The sequence below is a fragment of the Thermobia domestica genome, chromosome 13 (assembly GCF_964235325.1).
Source record: "Thermobia domestica chromosome 13, izTheDome1.hap1.1, whole genome shotgun sequence".
NCBI lineage: Eukaryota > Metazoa > Arthropoda > Insecta > Zygentoma > Lepismatidae > Thermobia > Thermobia domestica.
Genome location: NC_137466.1, coordinates 219,419,767 through 219,441,299, shown reverse-complemented (window position 1 = coordinate 219,441,299; position 21,533 = coordinate 219,419,767). Strand labels below are relative to the sequence as shown.

Below are 21,533 nucleotides of genomic sequence, written 5' to 3'. Positions count from 1 at the left end.
CTTTCCTCATTAAAATGGCGAGGAACTAACTTTAGTCAACAGTACGGTTTATATTCTTTTTAACCTCCAATGAGTGCGCCCTTTCAGATAAAGGAGACAACTGAGTAACGAGAGTGAATGGTTATCGAAATGAGGATGTGGGAGCACTCCACGGACATGACGATATTCACCACGACTTTACATGACCTAGAAACGAACCAAAGACCTCTCACAGCAGAAGTAAGTGCTCTATTACTGAGACACAGTGCCCCGTCTATAGCTTGTATCCGACGCAGAATCCATACAAATAATACTGAATCGTTTTATTTACTCTATGCAACGCGACTCTCAGTTGCATGAACTATAAGAAAAAATTGCACCGAAATCCATGTCATAAAACTGACAAAAGATTTTCAATAACGATTAAGAAGTATGATCAAGTCTTCCAAAATGTTTTTCAAGTTTATCGTGATGCCTCTCTAACCTCGCTTCAATACGTTTGATAGTGTATATTACTGGTTGGCGCACCACCATCTTCGAAGAGTGCATCGTTATTAGGACACAAGAGCATGCATCTGTCTACATAACCACTAGTAGAATTCATCCTTCGAGAATAACAGCCACCGGAATACAATAAAATTGTAGCTAACACCAGCACAAAACCAAAGCCTTACATAAACCCGGCTTGTTGCTGGAAGCAAGGAGAAAGGTAACGTACCGAACGAGATTACAGCGATCTATCTTTTTCAAGCTACCGGCATTGGTGGTGGTGATCAGAGGTTTCGAAATCGGATGATGTTGAGACTAGGAACTCTTGGCGGCCTGTGACTGTGTGAATAGGTCGTTCGTTCCAAATGTTGACTAAGTTCTGCCGCATTAACTCTACGGTTTTTTGCAACATTTTCTTAAATGTTTGAATGTACCTTTCACCTAGGCTATTCCTCTTCTTTGATAATATCTTGCCACGAGTTCTGAATGGGACTATCTTCTTCGATACCGTTCCTCGTGATCCGTGTAACAAGCTGTCACTCTTACACGTTAGATAAACTTGTTTCAAGTAAATGCGCACTCACAATTAGGTCTATTTGAAAATCCGAGAGTTCTTCCAGTTTCAACCACCAACGCACTCACGAATCCACACTGCAACACCTCTCTTACTACAGACATGATCAAATGTCTGTTATGCAGTGCCGAGGCTATCACGGCTGCACAGACCATCATGTAACAGTGTAAATCGTTCCCCACCATCTCGCCTCCAAGATGATTGGATTACAAAACCACGTCATTAAAGTACCGAACATTTTCTTAAACGTAATCCAACCTGTAATATGCCTTAATATGACAGATGACTAATGTACATTATGACTCAATATTTAAGTTATAAACGTAGGTTTCATTGTTTATTTGAAGTTTTCCGGTTACGAGTATTTCGTAACTACTCTTACTCTGTTAACGTTAAGATCAAATTTAACTCAAATCCTATGAATTTCTGGTGTCCGTGAAACTCAGATTGCAAAAAATTAGAGAATGGGCTAGAAATCGAACCTAATTTCGTGTTTCCTTGCAGGTGCGTTATGCACAATGTTACTGACTCCCTTCCTGATCAGCCATACATGTCCATTCTTGAGATTCCTGCTCAACCATCACCGCAATCCATATAAACGAAGTGTGTTTAAAAGTGAGGGTTGTGACAAAGTTACATCACTTAAATGTTAGGTGTATCCAAGAGAAATGACACATTTACATCTATTATCACAAGAATGTTAATCAATGATGTATTACGAGTGGAAGTTGGTTGAAAGTTAAGAGTCTCTTGTTAGCACCGGGGCTACATCAGAGGCGGACTGGGAGTACAAGGGTCCACCCGGAGAATGATGCTTAAGGGCCTTGATGAATATCGAGTTGGTCTGGAGTCTGGACTGCCCTTTAAGGAATGAACACTTAGCTGGAGACTTGGATGGCTAAACCCCCGCCCCCACGAAATGTAAAATTGTGTGTGCGTTTCTATAGCCAGTATTATTTCGCTTTCTTTATTTTCTGCAGTCTGAAATCTTTGCAATGAATCGTACATGCGCCTTCAAAGCAGCGACTGTTTATATTGAAAGAGATCTGAATATAATACGATTCCATCTTCAAAATTATGAGGAATTTAATTTTCATGAGTGGTATAAACAAATGAGTGAATACATTATAATAAACTTAATTTTATTGTGTAAAATAATAGTCTATCTTTGTAGATTTGTTTACATGATGTATGATGAACATTGGGTAACCATCCATTTATGGAGGTGAGAAAAAAGAAAGTAATATTTTGAAAACTCAGAAGTTTAGAGAAACAGTTTTAAAACATTTCTGATAAAGCACGATGAGTTTGATAAGAAATAATATCTTGTTGACTTCTTAAACATTAATTAAATTGGAACATTACTACGATATATTAGCATTACAGCCTAAAATATTTTTTTCTACTAACGGCAGTTAGGAGTCACCCTCTCAAAATGAAGAAAAAAACGGGTGACCTGTTTGCTTCGGGGACCTCTTCGTATTAAAGACCCATATGACATGTGTAATCCATACATTTCCTTAGGATGAATTATTCCACCTAACACACGCATCAAATTATATTATTTTTAATGTTACCCTCCCCAGTATTCGCAAATTGGCCCCCGTTAATATTCGTGCACTATTGTTAGGTATACCGAATTAGAAACCCCATCTTGCTATCCCCTTTTCCTCTTTATCGATTCGAACTTTGATTGCATCAGCAATGGAGACGACCTTCTACCCGAGTTTTGAAAACAGGTAAAAATATAAAATAAAAATCCGAAGTTAAAAAATAAAGATTTGAAAAAAAAGAGTGGTGCGCTTTCATTGGGGTTCACCATTTCCCATGTACTTTATATATACGTTAAAAAGAAATTGTCCCAATCGAATGCCCTGTTAATTCCCGCAGCTTTGTAATGTCTTGGTAACTCTTGGCTAAGAACATGGAGAATATTCCATGAAAATTCTCCTACAGTAGGAAAACCGTGTTACACATGGAGTTGGAAACACGAGTTGTGGCGTTGGTAAAAAAGTTCTCTGAGCACAGCGGTGATGTTAGAAATCGGTCTCGTGGCCCGAAACCCAAGAATTCGGGCCCCACATGTTTGGACTCAGGTCCCTTCTATTCTATATCAAATATATTGCGCTTTCCTTTACTGACATGCAGCATCACAGTATTGTCTTATAATGTTCGTTTGAATAACATTCAGGCAGGATAATGGAGAACATGGCATAAGTATCCGGGTCAATCCATTTCAAATCACCCCCAAAAAAAAAAAATTGTTGCTTAACATTATTGATTTGCCCGATTTTTTTTATATGAGTTCTCTATGGGTAGACAATAAAAGAAAACCATTTGAAAAAATTTTACAAGTCATAGTTTTATTTCGGCAGCTATTTTCAAAATGGCGATTGGTTGAAATTTAGTAAAAAACAAGGTTTGCGGAAAGTTAAATTGCCAAGCTATTTTTCAAGATATCAGAATAATTAAAACACCAATGTGTTCAGCATGAAATGAACTTCAAGTTAAGATGAAATTAATGGTAATTTTGTGCAAGAAAGTCAGTCAAACTTGTTATGCAAAAACTGTGAAGACAATCATCAATCGGCACTCTTGAAGACCTTAAGGATTCATGAAGGAAAAGAGACTCACCACTAATACTTTATTTCTGTGTTGAATACTTATATAACTACCTCCCAAAGAGGATTTAGCTCTGAGAATGCTGTCCGTTTTTTTCTAGAGCTTTTCAAAAATGGCCGAAAGCCCTTAAATATCAATTTTCTAGGGCCTGTAACTAAAAAGGGACTGAATGAAAACAAGTGAAAATTTGACAGAATGTTCTTTGTACAAATAGTAATATCTCACAAAAAAAGTATGACTGAGACTCAACTACATTTAGAGATATACAGCATTGAATTTCAGTTAAAAACGCCACCCTCTTTCTCGCTCGTGCAGCGCTAAGTTAGCAAACAAGGACTTTATTAAATCATTACATTAACAAATAGCTTATATTTGAAATTTAAAACACGATACTCATTCATAAGGCCTAATTTTAAGTTAAAATAATTTGTTAACCAGAAAAATAATGGTACATTTCCAAATAAAAATAGCAGTAAGTTAAAACGCTTATGTTAAAGAAAAAGTATTTTATTACATCTGTTGTATATATATGCATTGATATAAAATGTACGCGTACTGTAAAAATATATATGCATTTAGTTTTATATTTATAAAATATTTAATTAATGTTATTAAATACATTACAGATGAAATAGAAGAGGAGTAGACTGTAGTCACAACTCTGCAATTGTCTATACAGCCTGCATGTTCTTACATGTCTCTGCAAGTAGAGACATGAACTCCACCCCACCCCCGCCTCACATTCATTGCTTGGACACAGGTGAAGTTCAGTTGGTGATAGTTCTTTGACAAGTGATCATGTACTGTTAATGTGTTTTAAACTTGGATTGCTATTGCTATGAAGTGAAGTACCTTAATGAAAATTAAATATGAGTTGTTTTGTGGGTGAACTAATAAGTGAACAGTGCCATAAACAGCATTACAAGAAAGAAGTGCCTCAAGAATTAATTCGGGTGAGTGACTTGCCAGCTGAAGAACAATGTTTGCTAAAATTAAGACTTTCCAATGAAATTACTAATATTTGCCATTACCACAAAGATAAATATTTAGACAAATACAACCACATTTTTGGGAAAAAATGTTGTGATCCATTTGGTTGCCACAAAAAACCAGTTAAAAATGGTTTGCGTAAAATACGTATGGATCACCTTTCCAAGAGTAAAAATGTAGATATCAACTTAATTCCTGGACAAGCTCTATGTCCAACCTGTGCAACAAAAATATTTGTTGAGAAACCAATTGAAGAGGAGGGGGATAGTGTTGAAAATGACCATGATTTTCGTCCTAAGCCTTTTGAATTAGTTGATGGTAGCCCTTTGCATAAAGTAGAATCCATTTGTGAAAGTTTGGAATTGTCTCCTTTGTGCAAAATAAGTAAGCTTAACACAGAACAGCGACTATCAGCTTTACAAAGAAAAACTGACAAAATTACAAGTGCTGTTAAGCGAAAACTGGAAGATTCTTTCCATTGTGATTTAGACGCCCCGAGTCAAAGTAGTACAGATAATGTAGAGAGTGAGTATGATATACTTATTACCAAACTAAAAGACAAATTTAAAGTTTCTAATAAAGAAGATAAAATTAAAATAATTAGTCTCTTGCCACAATCATGGTCAAAGCTAAAAATAATTGAGGAATCTGGTACATCTGAATACATGGTGAAGTTAACTAGACAGCTAACAAAGGAACAAGCTATTTTACCACATCTTTCAAAAAGAAAAGGCAACGAAATTAGTGAAGATGTTAAAAATTGTGTTGCAGAATTTTACGAGGATGATGAAAATAGTCGCCTATGTCCTGGTAAAAAAGAGAGTGTGTCAACTGTAATCGACAATGTTAAGGTGCATAAGCAGAAAAGATTAATTCTTCTCTCACTCAATGAGCTCTATAGCCTCTACAAACAGAAATACCCTGATCACAAGATTGGTCGCTCTATGTTTTGTGCTCTGAGACCAAAGTGGTGCATACTTCCCGGTTCCTCAGGTACACATAGTGTGTGCGTTTGTAAGCACCATCAAAACACAAAGCTCATGATCAAAGGAGCAAAACTGAATGCAAATTATAAAGACCTTATCTCTTGCATGGTTTGTGACATTGAGAATGAACAATGCATGCTCGACTCCTGTGAAAAATGTCCTGGACCAGAAACCCTACTTTATACCTTTCAAAGTGAACTTGACACAATGCCTGACGAGGTAGTTTTTAAACAGTGGGTACAAACCGATAGAGCTGAGCTCATAACACAAGTAATGCCCAGTGAGGAGTTTTTACATTCTCTTATTGATAAGCTTGTGCTTTTAAAATCCCATCACTATATCTCAAAATCCCAAGCTCGACACTTCAAGGAAACAAAAGAACGCCTGACAGAAACCCGTTGTTTAGTAATCGGTGACTTTGCCGAAAACTATACATTTACCGTACAGGATGAAATTCAAAGTTTTCATTGGACTAATACTCAAGCGACTCTCCATCCCTTTGTCGTCTACTTCAAAAAGGACGACAAAGTATGTTGCAAATCTATTTGTGTGATTAGTGACCATCGTGATCACAATACCACAACTGTGTACTCTTTTCAACATCACCTAATCAGGGAAATAAAGAGAATAATACCTAATGTTGAAACAGTAATTTATTTTAGCGATGGGGCAAACAGCCATTACAAAAATAAGAAAAACTTCATTAATGTCTGCCAACACGAAAATGATTTTGGTTTAAAAGCAGAGTGGAATTTATTTGCCTCATCACACGGGAAGAATTCTTGCGATGGTATTGGGGGTACCACAAAACGAATAGTTACACGAGCTTCACTACAAAGACCTTACACTGAACACATTCTGACTCCACAAGATATGTTCAAATATTGTCGAGATAACATTACTGGAATTCAATATCTATTTGTATCTTCATCTGACATTGAGCAAATGGAAACAAAACTTTCTGAGAGATTTGAATGTTGTCTACCAGTGAAAGGAACCAGGAGCTATCACAGATACGTCCCCATAAGTGATAATCAAATGAGATGTTATGTAACTTCTACATGCTCAAGTTTTGATGACCATCAAACTTCAATACTATTTACAACTGTAACGTCTTTTAAGAAGGATGACTATCTTGCATGTATATATGATGACAAGTGGTGGCTTGGCAAAATTGAAGACAAAAGCCAAGACAATAATGATGTATTGGTACATTTCTTTCACCCTTCTGGACCAAGAACTGCGTTTCAACTTTCCAAAAGTGATACTGCCTGGGTGCCTGCTAAGAAAATAGTGCGAAAGGTGACTCCATTGGAACTAACAACTGTGTCTGGTAGAACACATAACATAGATGAAAAACTATGTACTGAAATATCATCTTTATTTAATTCACTGATGAAAATTACAGCTAACAAGTAATTGCAACCAAACTTTTATATCTAACAAGTAAGTGCTCATACAACATTACTGTGTGTACTGTAAGCAAGTGTATTACAACATCTGTATCGGAAAGTTAAGTTTAATAATTATTACATATTGTTCTCACTGCCTATTTTCATCCGCAGTAAAAATCTTTGATTAATTATTGTATCTAATGATTACAATATATTTTGAACAATGTCAGTTGTATTTCAAGCCCTTAATTGCTACTTTCACACCGCTCGAGCGTGAAAGAGGGTGGCGTTTTTAACTGAAATTCAATGCTGTATATCTCTAAATGTAGTTGAGTCTCAGTCATACTTTTTTTGTGAGATATTACTATTTGTACAAAGAACATTCTGTCAAATTTTCACTTGTTTTCATTCAGTCCCTTTTTAGTTACAGGCCCTAGAAAATTGATATTTAAGGGCTTTCGGCCATTTTTGAAAAGCTCTAGAAAAAAACGGACAGCATTCTCAGAGCTAAATCCTCTTTGGGAGGTAGTTATATAAGTATTCAACACAGAAATAAAGTATTAGTGGTGAGTCTCTTTTCCTTCATGAATCCTTAAGGTCTTCAAGAGTGCCGATTGATGATTGTCTTCACAGTTTTTGCATAGCAAGTTTGACTGACTTTCTTACACAAAATTACCATTAATTTCATCTTAACTTGAAGTTCATTTCATGCTGAACACATTGGTGTTTTAATTATTCTGATATCTTGAAAAATAGCTTGGCAATTTAACTTTCCGCAAACCTTGTTTTTTACTAAATTTCAACCAATCGCCATTTTGAAAATAGCTGCCAAAATAAAACTATGACTTGTAAAATTTTTTCAAATGTTTTTTTATATTGTCTCCCCATAGAGAACTCATAATACAAATATCAGGCAAATAAAAAAAGTTGAGCAACATTGCCTGGGTGATTTGAAATGGAATGACCCATCCTTTGGGGGCTGATTTCTTGGGCTTCGGACTCCGGACCAGATTTACGACATCATCGGTGTCTCAGGGAAATCGACCTTTTCTAATGCAACCACTTAAGTCCAAAAACTCCATGCTTCATTGGTAAATAGAAGGGACCCAAGTTCGAAACTTCGGGGCCCGATTTCTGGGGCTTCGGGCCCGTGTTCTTAAATCACCGCTGTGCTCAGGGGATCATTAGTTATCGCCACCACTCGCGTCCAACAACTCCATGTCTAACACAGTTTCCTTACCGTAGGAGAATTAGCTCCATGTTCTTTATATGCTATCGATTGCACATCATATTATTGAATACATAAATAATGGACGACATTACATTTTTGAGTTAATAACTTACACGTATTTTTGAGACTTTTTTATTGTCTTATTGATTTTTCAACAAACCAGACTGTGGGTTGGGCAGAGGCCCTCTTTTCCTAGTTGCCTCCCTTCAGCTAGCACTGCGGATCCGTTAGTTACGCCACTGGTTACTATGAACGAGAACGGAGTTTTGAATTAGTTATAACTAATCGAACAACATCTTAAGTAATTTCGCAGAGGGCAGGGCCCACCCGGAAATTTCTGGGTATCCGAGCGGCCCGGTCCGCCTCTGGGCTACATGAGCCATGGACCTATAGTTTGAGGTGGAATCCGACCGTCATATATTCATACTTTTGATGTTCTCCCACCGGAAATCGATTCCGGGACCACGCGCTAGCCATTAGATCATGGGAGGGTATAAAGGAAGTTCATACATCAGAACCTGAAGGACAGTCTTAATAGAAGTAATGTGTGATGAGCCTTGGGAGCTAAGACAAGTGTGTCTAGCCATCATGATTTTTTTAATTCCCATTTGTTGCCGAACATTTTAAGAATTTCTCCTAATTACATACTGACAAATTTTTAACGAGATTAATATATGGTAATTCTGTACCCCATGCTTTTTACATTACTTAATTGTTTAGTCTCTCATAAGACCAAAGCTTACTGCTATAAGGCACATGAAAAACTAAGCTACATTGAACAGTATTACATTGAGTTTGTTGTCAAAATGATATAGTTGACACTAACAACTAAGAGTCAATACTATTGGTTCTTCTGGGTATTCTGACAAGATAATATGGCATATCATTAAAACACTGAATATTTTCCACAGTTTACATTAAGACCAGCCCTACTAGTATAGTTATAGGTTTTTTTTTTTTTTTTTTTTTTTTTTCATTCATTCATTCATTTGCAACTGTATTAATGCTACTTCTTGAGACGTCTTCGGGTTTTTCTTCCAACTTTTTCACTGCTCTAGCCTGCTGTTTTTTTTCTTTTTTTTTCCCTTTCCTTTCTTGATGTTCAAAATTCACTGTTTTTGAAGGGCCTCTGTAGCGCGCGTATGAGGACTGCAATTGCTTGAATTACTCCCTTTGTTACATCTGTGTTTCCATACATCCTATGCTGTACATTACCTTCAATAGTGCCTCAGTGTTATCAAAGAGAGTTCCTTTTCGTTCCGAACAAAACGCTACTTTTTAATCAAGAATCCACGCACAAGACAGAATGAGCATCACCTTAACAAATTACAAATATTCTCAAAACCACTTCTATCGTTGATAAGTATATCCAACCAGAATATATCTAAAGTATATTTTTTTCTATTAAATCATTTTATAGCTGCTTAAACTTAGAGATGCAAAAAAGTCGGCTTTTTTGAATCGATGAATTTTTGCACATAAAAAGCCCTTTCTTTAAAAGGAAAAAAAGGGAATTTTGGAAATTTTAGTTTTTTTTTTTTTTTTTCATTCATTTTCATGATCTATCTAAATAGCTTTCTTACAGTATAATAGTTAAATAAGATTCCATGACCTAAATGCCATATTTCGCTCTGGAATTCGCCATCATGATGGATGGAGCACGTCTTATGAATTAAAGTAAACATAAAGTACGTAGTATTTGAGAGCAATTTTAGAGGCTATTTAATTTCATTTTAACTTCTGAGTTCGACATTTTTTTCTTCTCTGGATGATTCCCTTTTTAGTCATCCGTGTTTCATTTCTTAGAGGACAGCACTCTTCTAGCACATAATTAAACTTATGTTTTTCAATATATCCATCAGGGTGTACATTTTTCAATATATCCGCTAAAGCGTACTTCCACATTTCTGTTATACTGTAGCTGTGCAATGATTTAGCAATAATCTTCCGGATACCACCTTGAATTCCATTTTATAAAAATAACCAGTGGTGGATCTAGAAAAGTATTTTGGGAGGGATTTTTCTAGTAATGTTTATTTTTTTCTAAAAATCTCTGATTTTTAACCGAAGGTTCAATTCCGCGTTTACAAAAGCTCTCCATTGACTTCTGTCCTTACCCATTTCGATCGAATTTCTACACTATATTCCTATTTCTGAGAGATTTATCTTAATATTGTCCTTCCATTTCGCCTGGATCTTCCTAATGGACGTTTTCCGATTGGATTTCCAGTTAAAATTTTGAAAGCGTTCCTACTTTCTTCCATCCTGGCTACATGACCAACCTACCTGAGCCTCCTAGACTTTAAGACCCTGACAATATTTGGTAAACAGTATAAATTACGTAGTTCTTCGTTAAGAAGTTTCCGCCATTCCCCACTCCCTTTCTTCTTGGCTCCAAATATTCGTCTCAGGATTTTATTCTTAAATACCTTCAGTCTGCGTTCTTCCCTCAGCATAAGATACCATGTTTCATAACCATAAAGCACAAGAGACATGATTATCGTTTCATACATTTTAAGCTTTAAGTTCCTCCACAGAATTCGCGACGACAAAATATTTTGAACTGAACACTAACATGAATTTCCTGATTTCAGTCGACATTTAATCTCTTCGTGGATATGATTTTGGTGTGGTAATACTGATCCTAGATATTTGAAAGTATCCACTTTATCAAAAGTATTATTTGACTTCATATTTTGACGCAACTATAATTTGCCGTATTACGATCCCGGCAAACTTCCATATATTTAGCTTTCTCTGCAATCACTACTAAACCAATGTCGCTGCAAGCGTTTAATAAGGCCTCTACATTTCTTTCGATTGTTCTCCTATCATATTTATATCATCAGCATACGCCATAACCTGGTGAATACCATTCAGCTCTAGGCCCTGGTTGCTACCTTTGATTTTCCTTATAGCGTACACCGAAACAAAGCTGAATAATAATGACGATAACGCATCTCCTTGTTTCAGGCCATTCTCGACGTGGAAGCTCGCATTTTTCTACTCGGACTTTACTCGGGAATTAATTTAAACACATTTTAATTAATCTAACTAGCTTTTTTGGTATTCCAAATTTTGTAAGAAAGTTATACAATATTTCCCTCCTAACCGAGTCGTAAGCCTTTCTGAAATCAATAAATTGTTGATGTACTGGGTAATATATTCCCATTTCTTTTCTAGTATTTGTCAAATGATAAAATATCTGGTCGATAGTTGATCGATTTTGCCTAAATTTACAGTGATAATCTCTAATAATTTCATCTGCGCATGGGATCAATCTTGTTTGGGAGGAGTTTATAGGATGACAGATGAGAAATGCCTCTATAAATATTACAAAAAGTTTTACCGGCTTTCTTGTGACTTGGAACAGTTAATTCTTTCCATTCTTGTTAAATGTATTCCATAGCTTTTTCTTTAGTTGTAAAGAAGAAAAAAGTTTTATAATGATATGTTGAATTCCTCTTGTTAAGAATTCAGAAACCTTCAGGACTAGGTAAACCTGATGGTGGTTATATATTCCAAAGCTTAGGAAACCACACGCTCAGATGAACAGTCTATTATCCGTATGATCCATGAATAGAAAATTCGGTATTTACCCGATTCTAAACAAGCTTAAGGAACAGTCAGTGCATTACAGAATTCGAAACTTTACGATTTTGTAGATCCGAAGCACCTGATGGGTGGTAACAGACTATTACGTATGTGATCAATGAATGAAAAATTTGTTCGAAATATATGAATGTATATGAAAGTTAAAACTACACTGAATTTTTTTTTAAAGAATGTACAGAACCACCCGAAACGAAGCTCTTGATGTAAAACCTTTAAGAGTATCATATAAATGCAGGGTTGGCAAAAATCATGGTTTTTATTAAAAAAAACCAAAAAAAACCGGTTTTTTTGGTTTAAACCAGGTTTTTATGGTTTAAATAATTTGCTCTATATATTCATATCATATATGGACAGAAATAAGTTTATTTCGCCTTGATGTTATTATACAACAACCGGGTTATGCTGGAAGGGGTCACATAAGCTTAAAGCGGAATAAAAACCGCTTCTCGAGTTACATCCGAGAGAAATTATCCTCCATTTGAACTCGGAACCAGGACTAATTGGCCACAAATGCGATACGTCTGCCGACTCACTCATGAAGGAATCCTGATAAAAATACGTTGTACTGATCTTTACATGCTTCTTAATATAACTGTCAAGAGTCATTTCAGAAGGACAAAAAGATAAACAGTTGCACAAGTGAAACCATTATACAGAATTACATATGAACAATTTCAAAGTACTATGGAGTACAGAAGAACTAATTTAGTTTAAGTTAGTTAACAACGACTTTTATTAAATTAAAGTAATACACCGACTTAATCTGCATATCAATAAGAAAAGTTAATAAAGATACGAATTATTTGAGTCCACTTTGGCTCAGACTTATTTATACATAAATAGATACCAAAGATACTTATTTCACTAAATGCCTCTCGTGGCGTCTGTATGACCCCCCCCCTACACACACAAAAAGTACGGCATTTTCGATGTACTTTATCAATAGTAAACATTGAAACGAAACAATATTTAGAATTTTTCTTCGATTACAATTACATAACAATAATAACAACTACAAAAAATCACAAAATAAACATTTATGAACTTTAAAAAAAAAAAGTTGCTTTTGTAGTATAATCTTTTTGAGTAATGAATGGGGAATTTAGGTCTGAATAGTATACGAATAATATACGGGAGTGAAACGTGATAACCCACAAATGTGTGTTCATTAAGATTTTACAAACACTTACACATTTGCGAACATTTTTTTGTTTTTTTGGTTTAAACCAGTTGGTTTTTTTGAAAAAACCAGCTGGTTTAAACCTTGGTTTAAACCACCTTGGTTTAAACCAGCCAACCCTGTACTGGATTGATGAGAATTTTACCGAGGTGTGTTCTTGACGTAAAGGAAAAGTTGTGTTTATGCTTCATAGACTGGCGAAAGACTTTCGACCGGGTCAATTGAACCAAACTTCTGAAGAAATCGGGATCAACTGAAGAGACCAACGACTCATTCGCAATCTGTACATAGGACGAGTTAAGCTGGGCTTAAATAAAGGTGAAATCAATAGTGTGGAGACTGGAAAAGGAGTCAGACAAGGATGTAATATGTCGCTCCAGTTACTCTACATTTACAGTGAATGTTCAGCGAAGGAAGCATTAATAAGAACTGGAGATTTCAAGACTGACAAGCAAATCATCAACAAGATCAGGCATGCAGATGATATGGTTATTATAGCTAAAACCGAAGGAGGACTACAGGAGATGACTGACAAAATAGCTGACACTGGAAAACTGTATGGAATGGAAACCAACATCGAGAAATCGAAAGTCAAGAGAATACCCATATAAACGTGCCCTTACGGGTCAGAGTAGAACAAAGAGAACTTGAAATTGGTAAATTGCTATAAAAGGAGTATTGGGCTTTATGGTTCAAAGATTTGGACATTAAGGAAGTTAGAGAAGAAATATTTAAGAAAGCTTGGAAGTGAGGTGTTGGAGGAAGATGGAGAAGATAAAACGGACAGAGAAAGTAATAAACGAAATGTTTTAAAACAATTACGAGAGAAGACGACGCTTTTAGCCAGCAACCTTCGTAGGAAGGCCAATTCGAAATGAAATAAAATCTTTGAGCTTTACGTCCCACGGGTATGCCGGTTAGGCTAAAGGAGACGGTGATGATGAGAGATGAGTGAAATGGTGGAATGAAGGAAGTGGGAGAAAACCCATGAGTACGGTGTTTGTCTACCACAAAGTCCACACGACGCGAGCTGGGATCGAACCAGGGACCCCAAGCACCGAAGGTAAACGCTCTACCACTGAGCGACCGCGCCCCCCGAAAGGCCAATTGGATTAGACACATCTTACGAAGAAAATATCTTCTTCATACCACCATAGAAAGATGGAAGGAAAGCGAGTAATAGGAAGAAGAACGCAACTGATTGATGATTTGAAGAATAGGAAAAATATTAGGAGTTAAAAGAGGAAGCTGAGAATCGAGAAACGTGAAAGAAATATTTACAGGCCCAAACCTAAAAATAAATAAATAAAATCTTCATTAGTCCCAGAACCTACCAAAAGACAGAATGCTTAATAATCATAATAATCTGCAGTATAAAGCCCACAAGCACCATGGTCATTTGGCTCAGAAAATAAATCTTCGCAAATGCCTCAACATTTACTCTTTTGACGTTGGATTCACTTACAGACACTTGCAAGATTTTTGTCATATATGCAAACCTTGTAACACAGCCTTTAATCCATTCAAAAGGTCTTCAACAGTAGAATGATCTAGAAGTATCGATGTTAAGTAATGTGAAATAACTTTGATGCATTGACAGTGTCTATTTGTTGTTTTTGTGATATTTTATTCAAATTTTCATTGTAACATACTACAAAATATGTCCTTCTACACCAGTTCTTCACTTTATTCTTTCCAAATACGCCCTAAGACGTAAGTTGTAACTCAAGCTACTTTACTAGAGTTTTCATTAATACCCTGCACTAGCTGAAAAATACAAGTACACAATGTTTTTTTGTTTTACTTGTGGGAATAAATATGAAGAGCAGAGTAATGAGTCTAAAACATATCATACAGACTTGTAATCTGTAGGCAATACTTATTATCTCATGCTGTAAAAACTTTAACTTAAAGCTAAGTTAAAGTGCTGATACTTTTGAACTTCAGTTTTATTGAAGTTAATAAAATAATATTAATACAAGCTTCACAAAAATGTTACTGTACATAAACATGGTTTGTAAAAATTATACATCTAGTACTGGATAGTAACGTTTTCACATATCTCAAATCATCTGTTTTAGTTGAATCTAATTTTCGCTTCGTAATTAAGGGGTCCTGATGAGCTGGAAACCGAGTAGTGGTTCAGATGCCACTTTAATATGTCCAATCCTTCATAACCTCGTTGTAACATAAGGACGTTAAGCCTAAACAAAGAAAACGAACTGAAACAGCTTTAACGGGTAGGCCCGGGCCTACCCAAAAATTTTGAAAAATATAAACGCCTAAAAGATATTAAATATATATTGACCTAAAGCTTTATATTATCTTTATATTAAAAACAAAATTAAAATATAACCTACTCAAAATAAAAATCCTGAAGCCGCCTCTGCTAACGAAACAATCTATCTTATCTTACCTAACTGCCTGCCTGAGTGTCTATTTCATAGGTATCAATGTTTTTAACTTTGCTTAAATATCTTGATAAAAAGTAGGCAAACTTCGTCGACTACATCTGTACCTTATCAATTAACTTTTTTATTACTTATTTATTTATTTAACAATTGCCAGATACAGCTCTGAGGCCATTTTATACTGGATATATAACAAAAACAACAACAACAATGGAAAGGATTTGGGAAGGTATCGGCCAGAGCCTGTTTTAGTAGGTACCATCCCGGCATTTGCCTGGTAGGATTGAGGGAAACCCTGGAAAACCCCAATCAGGATGGTCGGCAGCGGGAATCGAAACCGCGACCTCCCGAATGCGAAGCCAACGCCTTACCACTTGAGCTACTTCACTCGGTAATTTTTTTAAAATTAATTTTAATTAAATTAATTAATTTTTTAATTTTTAATTATCTTTAATATCTCATACTAAATATTTAATTTTAAAATTCCAGCATTCATTGTTTGCATAAACGCCATTTTAGCACACTGGTTATCAGGGACGTATACAGGAATTTATTTCGGGGGATCCACAACTTTTCACGGAGTCTTCAAATTGTATTAAAATTTTCAGATGGTTTACAGGGTTGAGAAAAACTTCAATTAGAAGACATATCAGACTCTCTATGAAGGAAATTGGTGGCTCGAGTACGTTTTACAGAAAAATGAAGAACATGATAAAGTAAAAATAATTTCTTCATCTACCTGGGCCATCTCCATCCAAGAAATGCTGATGTTAGTAGTGGACGTTCTGACAAAAGTGAATCCTGTAACCCCCACTGGAAGAAGTTATGTTCTTCTTGAAAGTGATGTATGCCGAACAAATGCGGCTTTTTTCAAATTTCAAATGGTACAACTACTCATTGAAAAGTTTTACTATGGACTTAACTATACTCTTTCTTCAAACAAGTGTTAATTTTTATGTTCACTGAAGTGTAAAACTTAGCATTCTTGTGTTATTACCCTGCGTACAGAGTATTCTTGAAAAATCAAGTGTTAGTTTTGAATTATTTTAACGATTCACCCAATACCATCCCAAATTTACATTTTGCCAGGTGCTTTACAACAATACTATCTATTCAAGGAATTAATTTCAAAATTGTAATCTTGATTTTCAAAAACCAAATTCTGTATTAGCCTCAGGAAAGGGCATGAAAAATACTGTAAAACAACACCTCAATCAACTCTCTACCTCAATTAAAAAAGCTGCAATTTCAAAATTCATTGAACATGCTATTTTGGAGATTTTTTCAAACTTTACATAGCCCTATCTTCAATACTGACATTATAAAGCTGAAATTTGGTATTTTTCTAAATTTATCTAGAGGGCATCTATGTACCAAATTTCATTAAAATCTGAGATGGTGAAGTTACGTCCGTGTGTTGAATTGATATGGAATGACCCGTTACATAAATTATATCCTGCAACATGTTGATTCTTGAGAACAGGCCGTATTACTAGTATCTACTGTTAATTCTACGCACCGAGTCGACAGCTACTCGTATGATTCTCGCTGTTTTCTCGACATACTCGAATTTCCCCTACAAATCCCGTTTTTCTCGTACGCTGGACAACCTGTGAGACGGACAGTCCTATAAGCTCCGTTCTGGCAATGTTGATAGCGAACGCGCCTTTTGCATGGGAGACCCGGGTTCAATTCCCGGTGGAAGCTCGTGGTTCGGATCTCACGTTAAGCTGAAGTTCACGTCTCATATAGTCTCGCTCCTCAACGGGTCGCTAAACTTAATCCAATTAGCGTCGTACTTCCGCCATACAACTTTACGATAGTAGGATTATCGTGACAGATATATTTTACACAGGATAAGAATATGGATAATGACAATATATAAAGATGTCAACTAATGCCCTATTTAGAATTTTATTACCTTGCACCTCCCACGTGCAGATTCACAATACCAGACTGTATCAGTAATGAAACTACACGTGTTTTTATGCATCAAATCGGCTCATATTTTTAGTAAAACTCATTATTAAGTCGATTTTCCACTTTTCATGCCCGGACAAGCTGATTTGTTTCGCGACTCGCTCTGAAGTGTGGAGAGGTAGGGAGTAACAACAAGGTTAAGACATCGAAAACGCTGGTCCGAGCACTATTTAGAGTCAATGTGACAAAAATACTTCGGAAAGTGTTCTATATTGAGTCTAATTATTAAGAATTACATATTTTTACTTTAAACTTAAGGGGTGTGGCGCCTGCGATAGTCAAGCCATTACATTTTCCAATTACCAGAATTTTCCGTAATCCGTAGATTCGAATCCGTAGATTTTCCAAACGGTGATACCCTGCCTTACTTTACTATACTCTATCCTAAAGTTTTCTTGTCTTTTGCATGTAAAATAAGATTTCGTGGCACATCAGTTTGCACACATATTATCAAGCTACACAAAATTATCTGAGCGTGCGCCAGGAAAAAAAAAGTACAGAATCTCTCTCATTTCAAGCAAGGAAAGTGAAACAATTACTTGAATCTGACGAACTATTGTAAATCTACACGTTTTTATTTAATATGCATATTTGAGAAATATGGCCTTTGAACGGTAATTATTTATTTATTTAAAAGAAACTTTTATTAAACCATTTGTGGCAGACACTGCGTTCGCTACTTTGCACTTCGCTTGTCTTGTGTTCTGATCACTGAGAAAAAATAACGGCACTATACGTACTGCAATTACGACCTTTATATCCTGTTTTCCGAAAATATAAATTCAAAAAAATCATCGCAATGTCAAAATCACACATTAATTTACTCATAATGCATTTTACATTACTTATCACCAACATAATTTTGTCACCTGATCACAACGATGTAGTTTCAAGTTGCATCATGAATTCCGTAAGTGGAAAAAAAGTTGCATATATTGTGTTTGATCTGCCAATAATACTATTGTTGAAATCCTGAACTCTGGAAGAATTTCGTCTTAAAATGTCTATTTGCGGATTAACAACGTGCAAGAACATATGCTATCGAACGATGCATCGTGCATTCCTAGTACACGTAATCAACCCCTACAGGTCTACCATGAATGGTAAAGTAAATCAATTGACATTTTCTACATGCAACACTTCCGGTATATTATTGCCTTGTACATCACACACAGTAGAATAAGATTAAGTTTACAGTTTACAAACATAAAATCCCGAAACACTTCACGATTATAATTCTTCTCGAAAAAGCACCTCGATAAGTACAAACAATTCCGGGCACGGCTGTTCAAATATTATGTTTTGGAGATCTCTTTTGAATAGTTTCTCAAGCAATTCTTTTTATGTTGCCACATGCATAAAATATTACAGATTATTACAATTCCAATCGTATTGAAGTGTATTCTTCTAAAATACCATTTTTTACCTCTCTTTTTACAATCTCTTGATCTTCAGCTAACTTCACACCAATATGGCCGAGTACAATATTAACGCATGCGCACATCAACAGTGACATCATCAGCTCAGTGTTTCGGCTCGAGATTGGTTTCTGTTTACAGTGATCAGCTGGACGGGCTAATAAGAATATCAAAAATATTAAAGTTTAGTACAAAGTTAATAATGTATTAATTGAACGCAATATTGTCTACTTAATTCCATTACACCTAGAAGATTTACATTTCAGTCTGGTGGAAAGCTAAATAATACTAAACAAAATAGGTTTCATTTTAAGAAAAAATCAATAGATTAAATTAGATTTGTGGTATAATTTATTTATGAAAATGAAATGATTTCCTTTTAATTTAATGCCCTTTAGGCAAACAAGACTGATGATTACGGAAAGTAAATTATTGTGAAAGAATTGGCGGAATGAGAATGTAGAAGAATTAGGAGAAACCTGAGAAAACCTACAAGATGTCCACCTGAAATTATATGGCCTGGACCCGAACTAGTGACTTCGCATCAGAATTCAGCGCTCTGCCATTGAGGCATCGTGTCTGCAATAAAAGTACTCATATATATGATCTAAAATGACTTTCAGAAATTATTGAAGTTCTACTAAATGACAAAGAAAATATCTTAGATATACTATAGTCCTAATAGGCTACAAAAGTTCTATTATGAAAGTAGCAGCTGAGAGTTCTAGTCTAGGGTTACTTTTCAATATACAGGGTGTTTCATACAACACCGATAACGTTTGGAAGGTAATTTCTTACAGCAAGAAAACACAAAAATTATAGACTAACATGGGTGCACAAATGCTTCCTTTCGGAGTTATAAGCTGCCGAAAACATGAATAAATGAACTTTAAAGGTCCATAGCTCCAAAACTATCGGACCTACCGTAGTCAGGTCAAGACTTCACTTAAGAACTAATATGTGCGTTATCCGAAAATACATGTTTCAGGATCCTAAATAATCACGCAACAATTTTTATAGAGGGAGTTTGTCTACAGACATAATTTGACGTACTTACCAACTGCCTCTACAAAAATTGCTGCGTAAATATCGCAGGATTCTGAAACATGGATATTTGGATAACACATATATTAGTTCCTAAATGAAGTCTTGACCTGACTACGGTAGGTCCGATAGTTTTGGAGCTATGGACCTTTAAAGTTCATTTTTCATGTTTTCGGGAGCCTATAACTCTGAAAGGAAGCATTTGTGCACCTAGGTTGGAATAAACTTTTGGTGTTATCTTGGTGCCAGGAATCACCTCCCAAACGTTGTTGGTGTTGTTTTGAAACACTCTGTATAGTGCCTGACAATTCAAAGCATTATGATAATCGATGTTGAGGTTCGTTCATGCCATTGGCGAAAGAAGTTTCGTGGAAGCCGTCCACCGTGTCGTCTAAAGCAATGGTGCTCAATGTGGACGCTTGGACAAAGAGGGACAATTGGTTGACGATAGACTGTTTAGGGAGTGTTTCAGATTTCTTGACCGTTATACTTTTTTTCGTATTATTATTATTGGACGAAAGCCATTATGCATTTTACAAATCATCAAGGGCCATATGCAGAGTCGTTTTGACATATGATTAGCGTCTTACTAAAGGTGTGACTACTGCCGGAAAGATATGTTAGTCGAACTCTTAAGTATATCACTAATCACACACGAGAACAACTCTGCATAAGGCCCCAAAAGTTTACTTTCTTAAAAAAAAAAAAATACCAATGTAGATTCTTCAAAGCTGATTTTAAGGATTAAAGCCTTTTTCTGGTTCTCAAACTGCTTCGTCCAAGTCTTACGTTCAGTCTTGTGCACGGATACGCGTAGATTGGGTTAAGATGACTGTGAGCGCTTTAGGAAAATTGCATTTATCCAAGGAAGCGCTAGGCTCGAGAAGGTTGAGAACTACTGTTCGAAGGCATACATGACGTGATCACAGGTTCCAAATGAATACCCTACAACTTCTCTTTAGGTTTGGGAACATATGAAAGTCAGAAGTGCCAAATCGAGCGAATAAGGAGGATGACCACTTCGAAGCCGAAATAGTGAATTCCTGCCATAGCGACTACCGACTTGTTGCTGGGCACATTGTCTTGTTCCACTTTTTGTCAGTTCCTCGTGACGCTTCTGCCGAATATGATCACGCCACTTTCGTAGAAAATAACTCCCACTGCTTGCCCTCTTGAAAGATAATATGCCACTACCACTCATTCCAAATCTTAAAAAAAAAAAGTCGTCACCTTTCCTATTCAGTTATTGACTTGACTTAACCTTACTCCCTCAAAATCGTATACGACATTATTTACAAGGGCGCCGATCCTAGGGACCCTTCAAAGTTCATGTAGGTCCTCGCATTGTATTAATGAAGATAAAATATTTGATATAATTTGAATTCAATTTGTCTTAAAATCTTCATCCTATTCCTTCTGCATCTGAATGCCCCCTCTAAAGTTACAGAGAACTCGGCGCCCTTGACTATTTATTATTATTATTATTATTATTATTATTATTATTATTATTATTATTATTATTATTATTATTATTATTATTATTAAACAAATTTAATAATGTGCATTTATCAATGCATTTATCAATAATTAACCAATATGAATTAAAATTTCTAGTGAATA

At 35.7% G+C, this 21,533-nt stretch overlaps 1 protein-coding gene across 4 annotated transcripts in view; it reads right to left on the bottom strand.

Moving 5' to 3' along the window:
• The window catches only part of Gyf (GIGYF family protein Gyf), a 112,001-nt gene extending 93,016 nt beyond the window's left edge, over nt 1-18,985 (bottom strand). For 2 of the 4 annotated variants that reach the window (XM_081737399.1, XM_081737398.1), the window contains exon 1: nt 18,878-18,984. In XM_081737399.1, coding sequence (XP_081593525.1) covers nt 18,878-18,970 — 93 coding nt within the window. In that variant the 5' untranslated portion in view covers nt 18,971-18,984. Of the gene's footprint in view, nt 1-18,320; nt 18,586-18,877 lie in introns of those variants that run through there. The other 2 variants (XM_081737397.1, XM_081737400.1) reach the window with 2 other exon arrangements.
• Between the last annotated feature and the right edge of the window lie 2,548 nt (nt 18,986-21,533).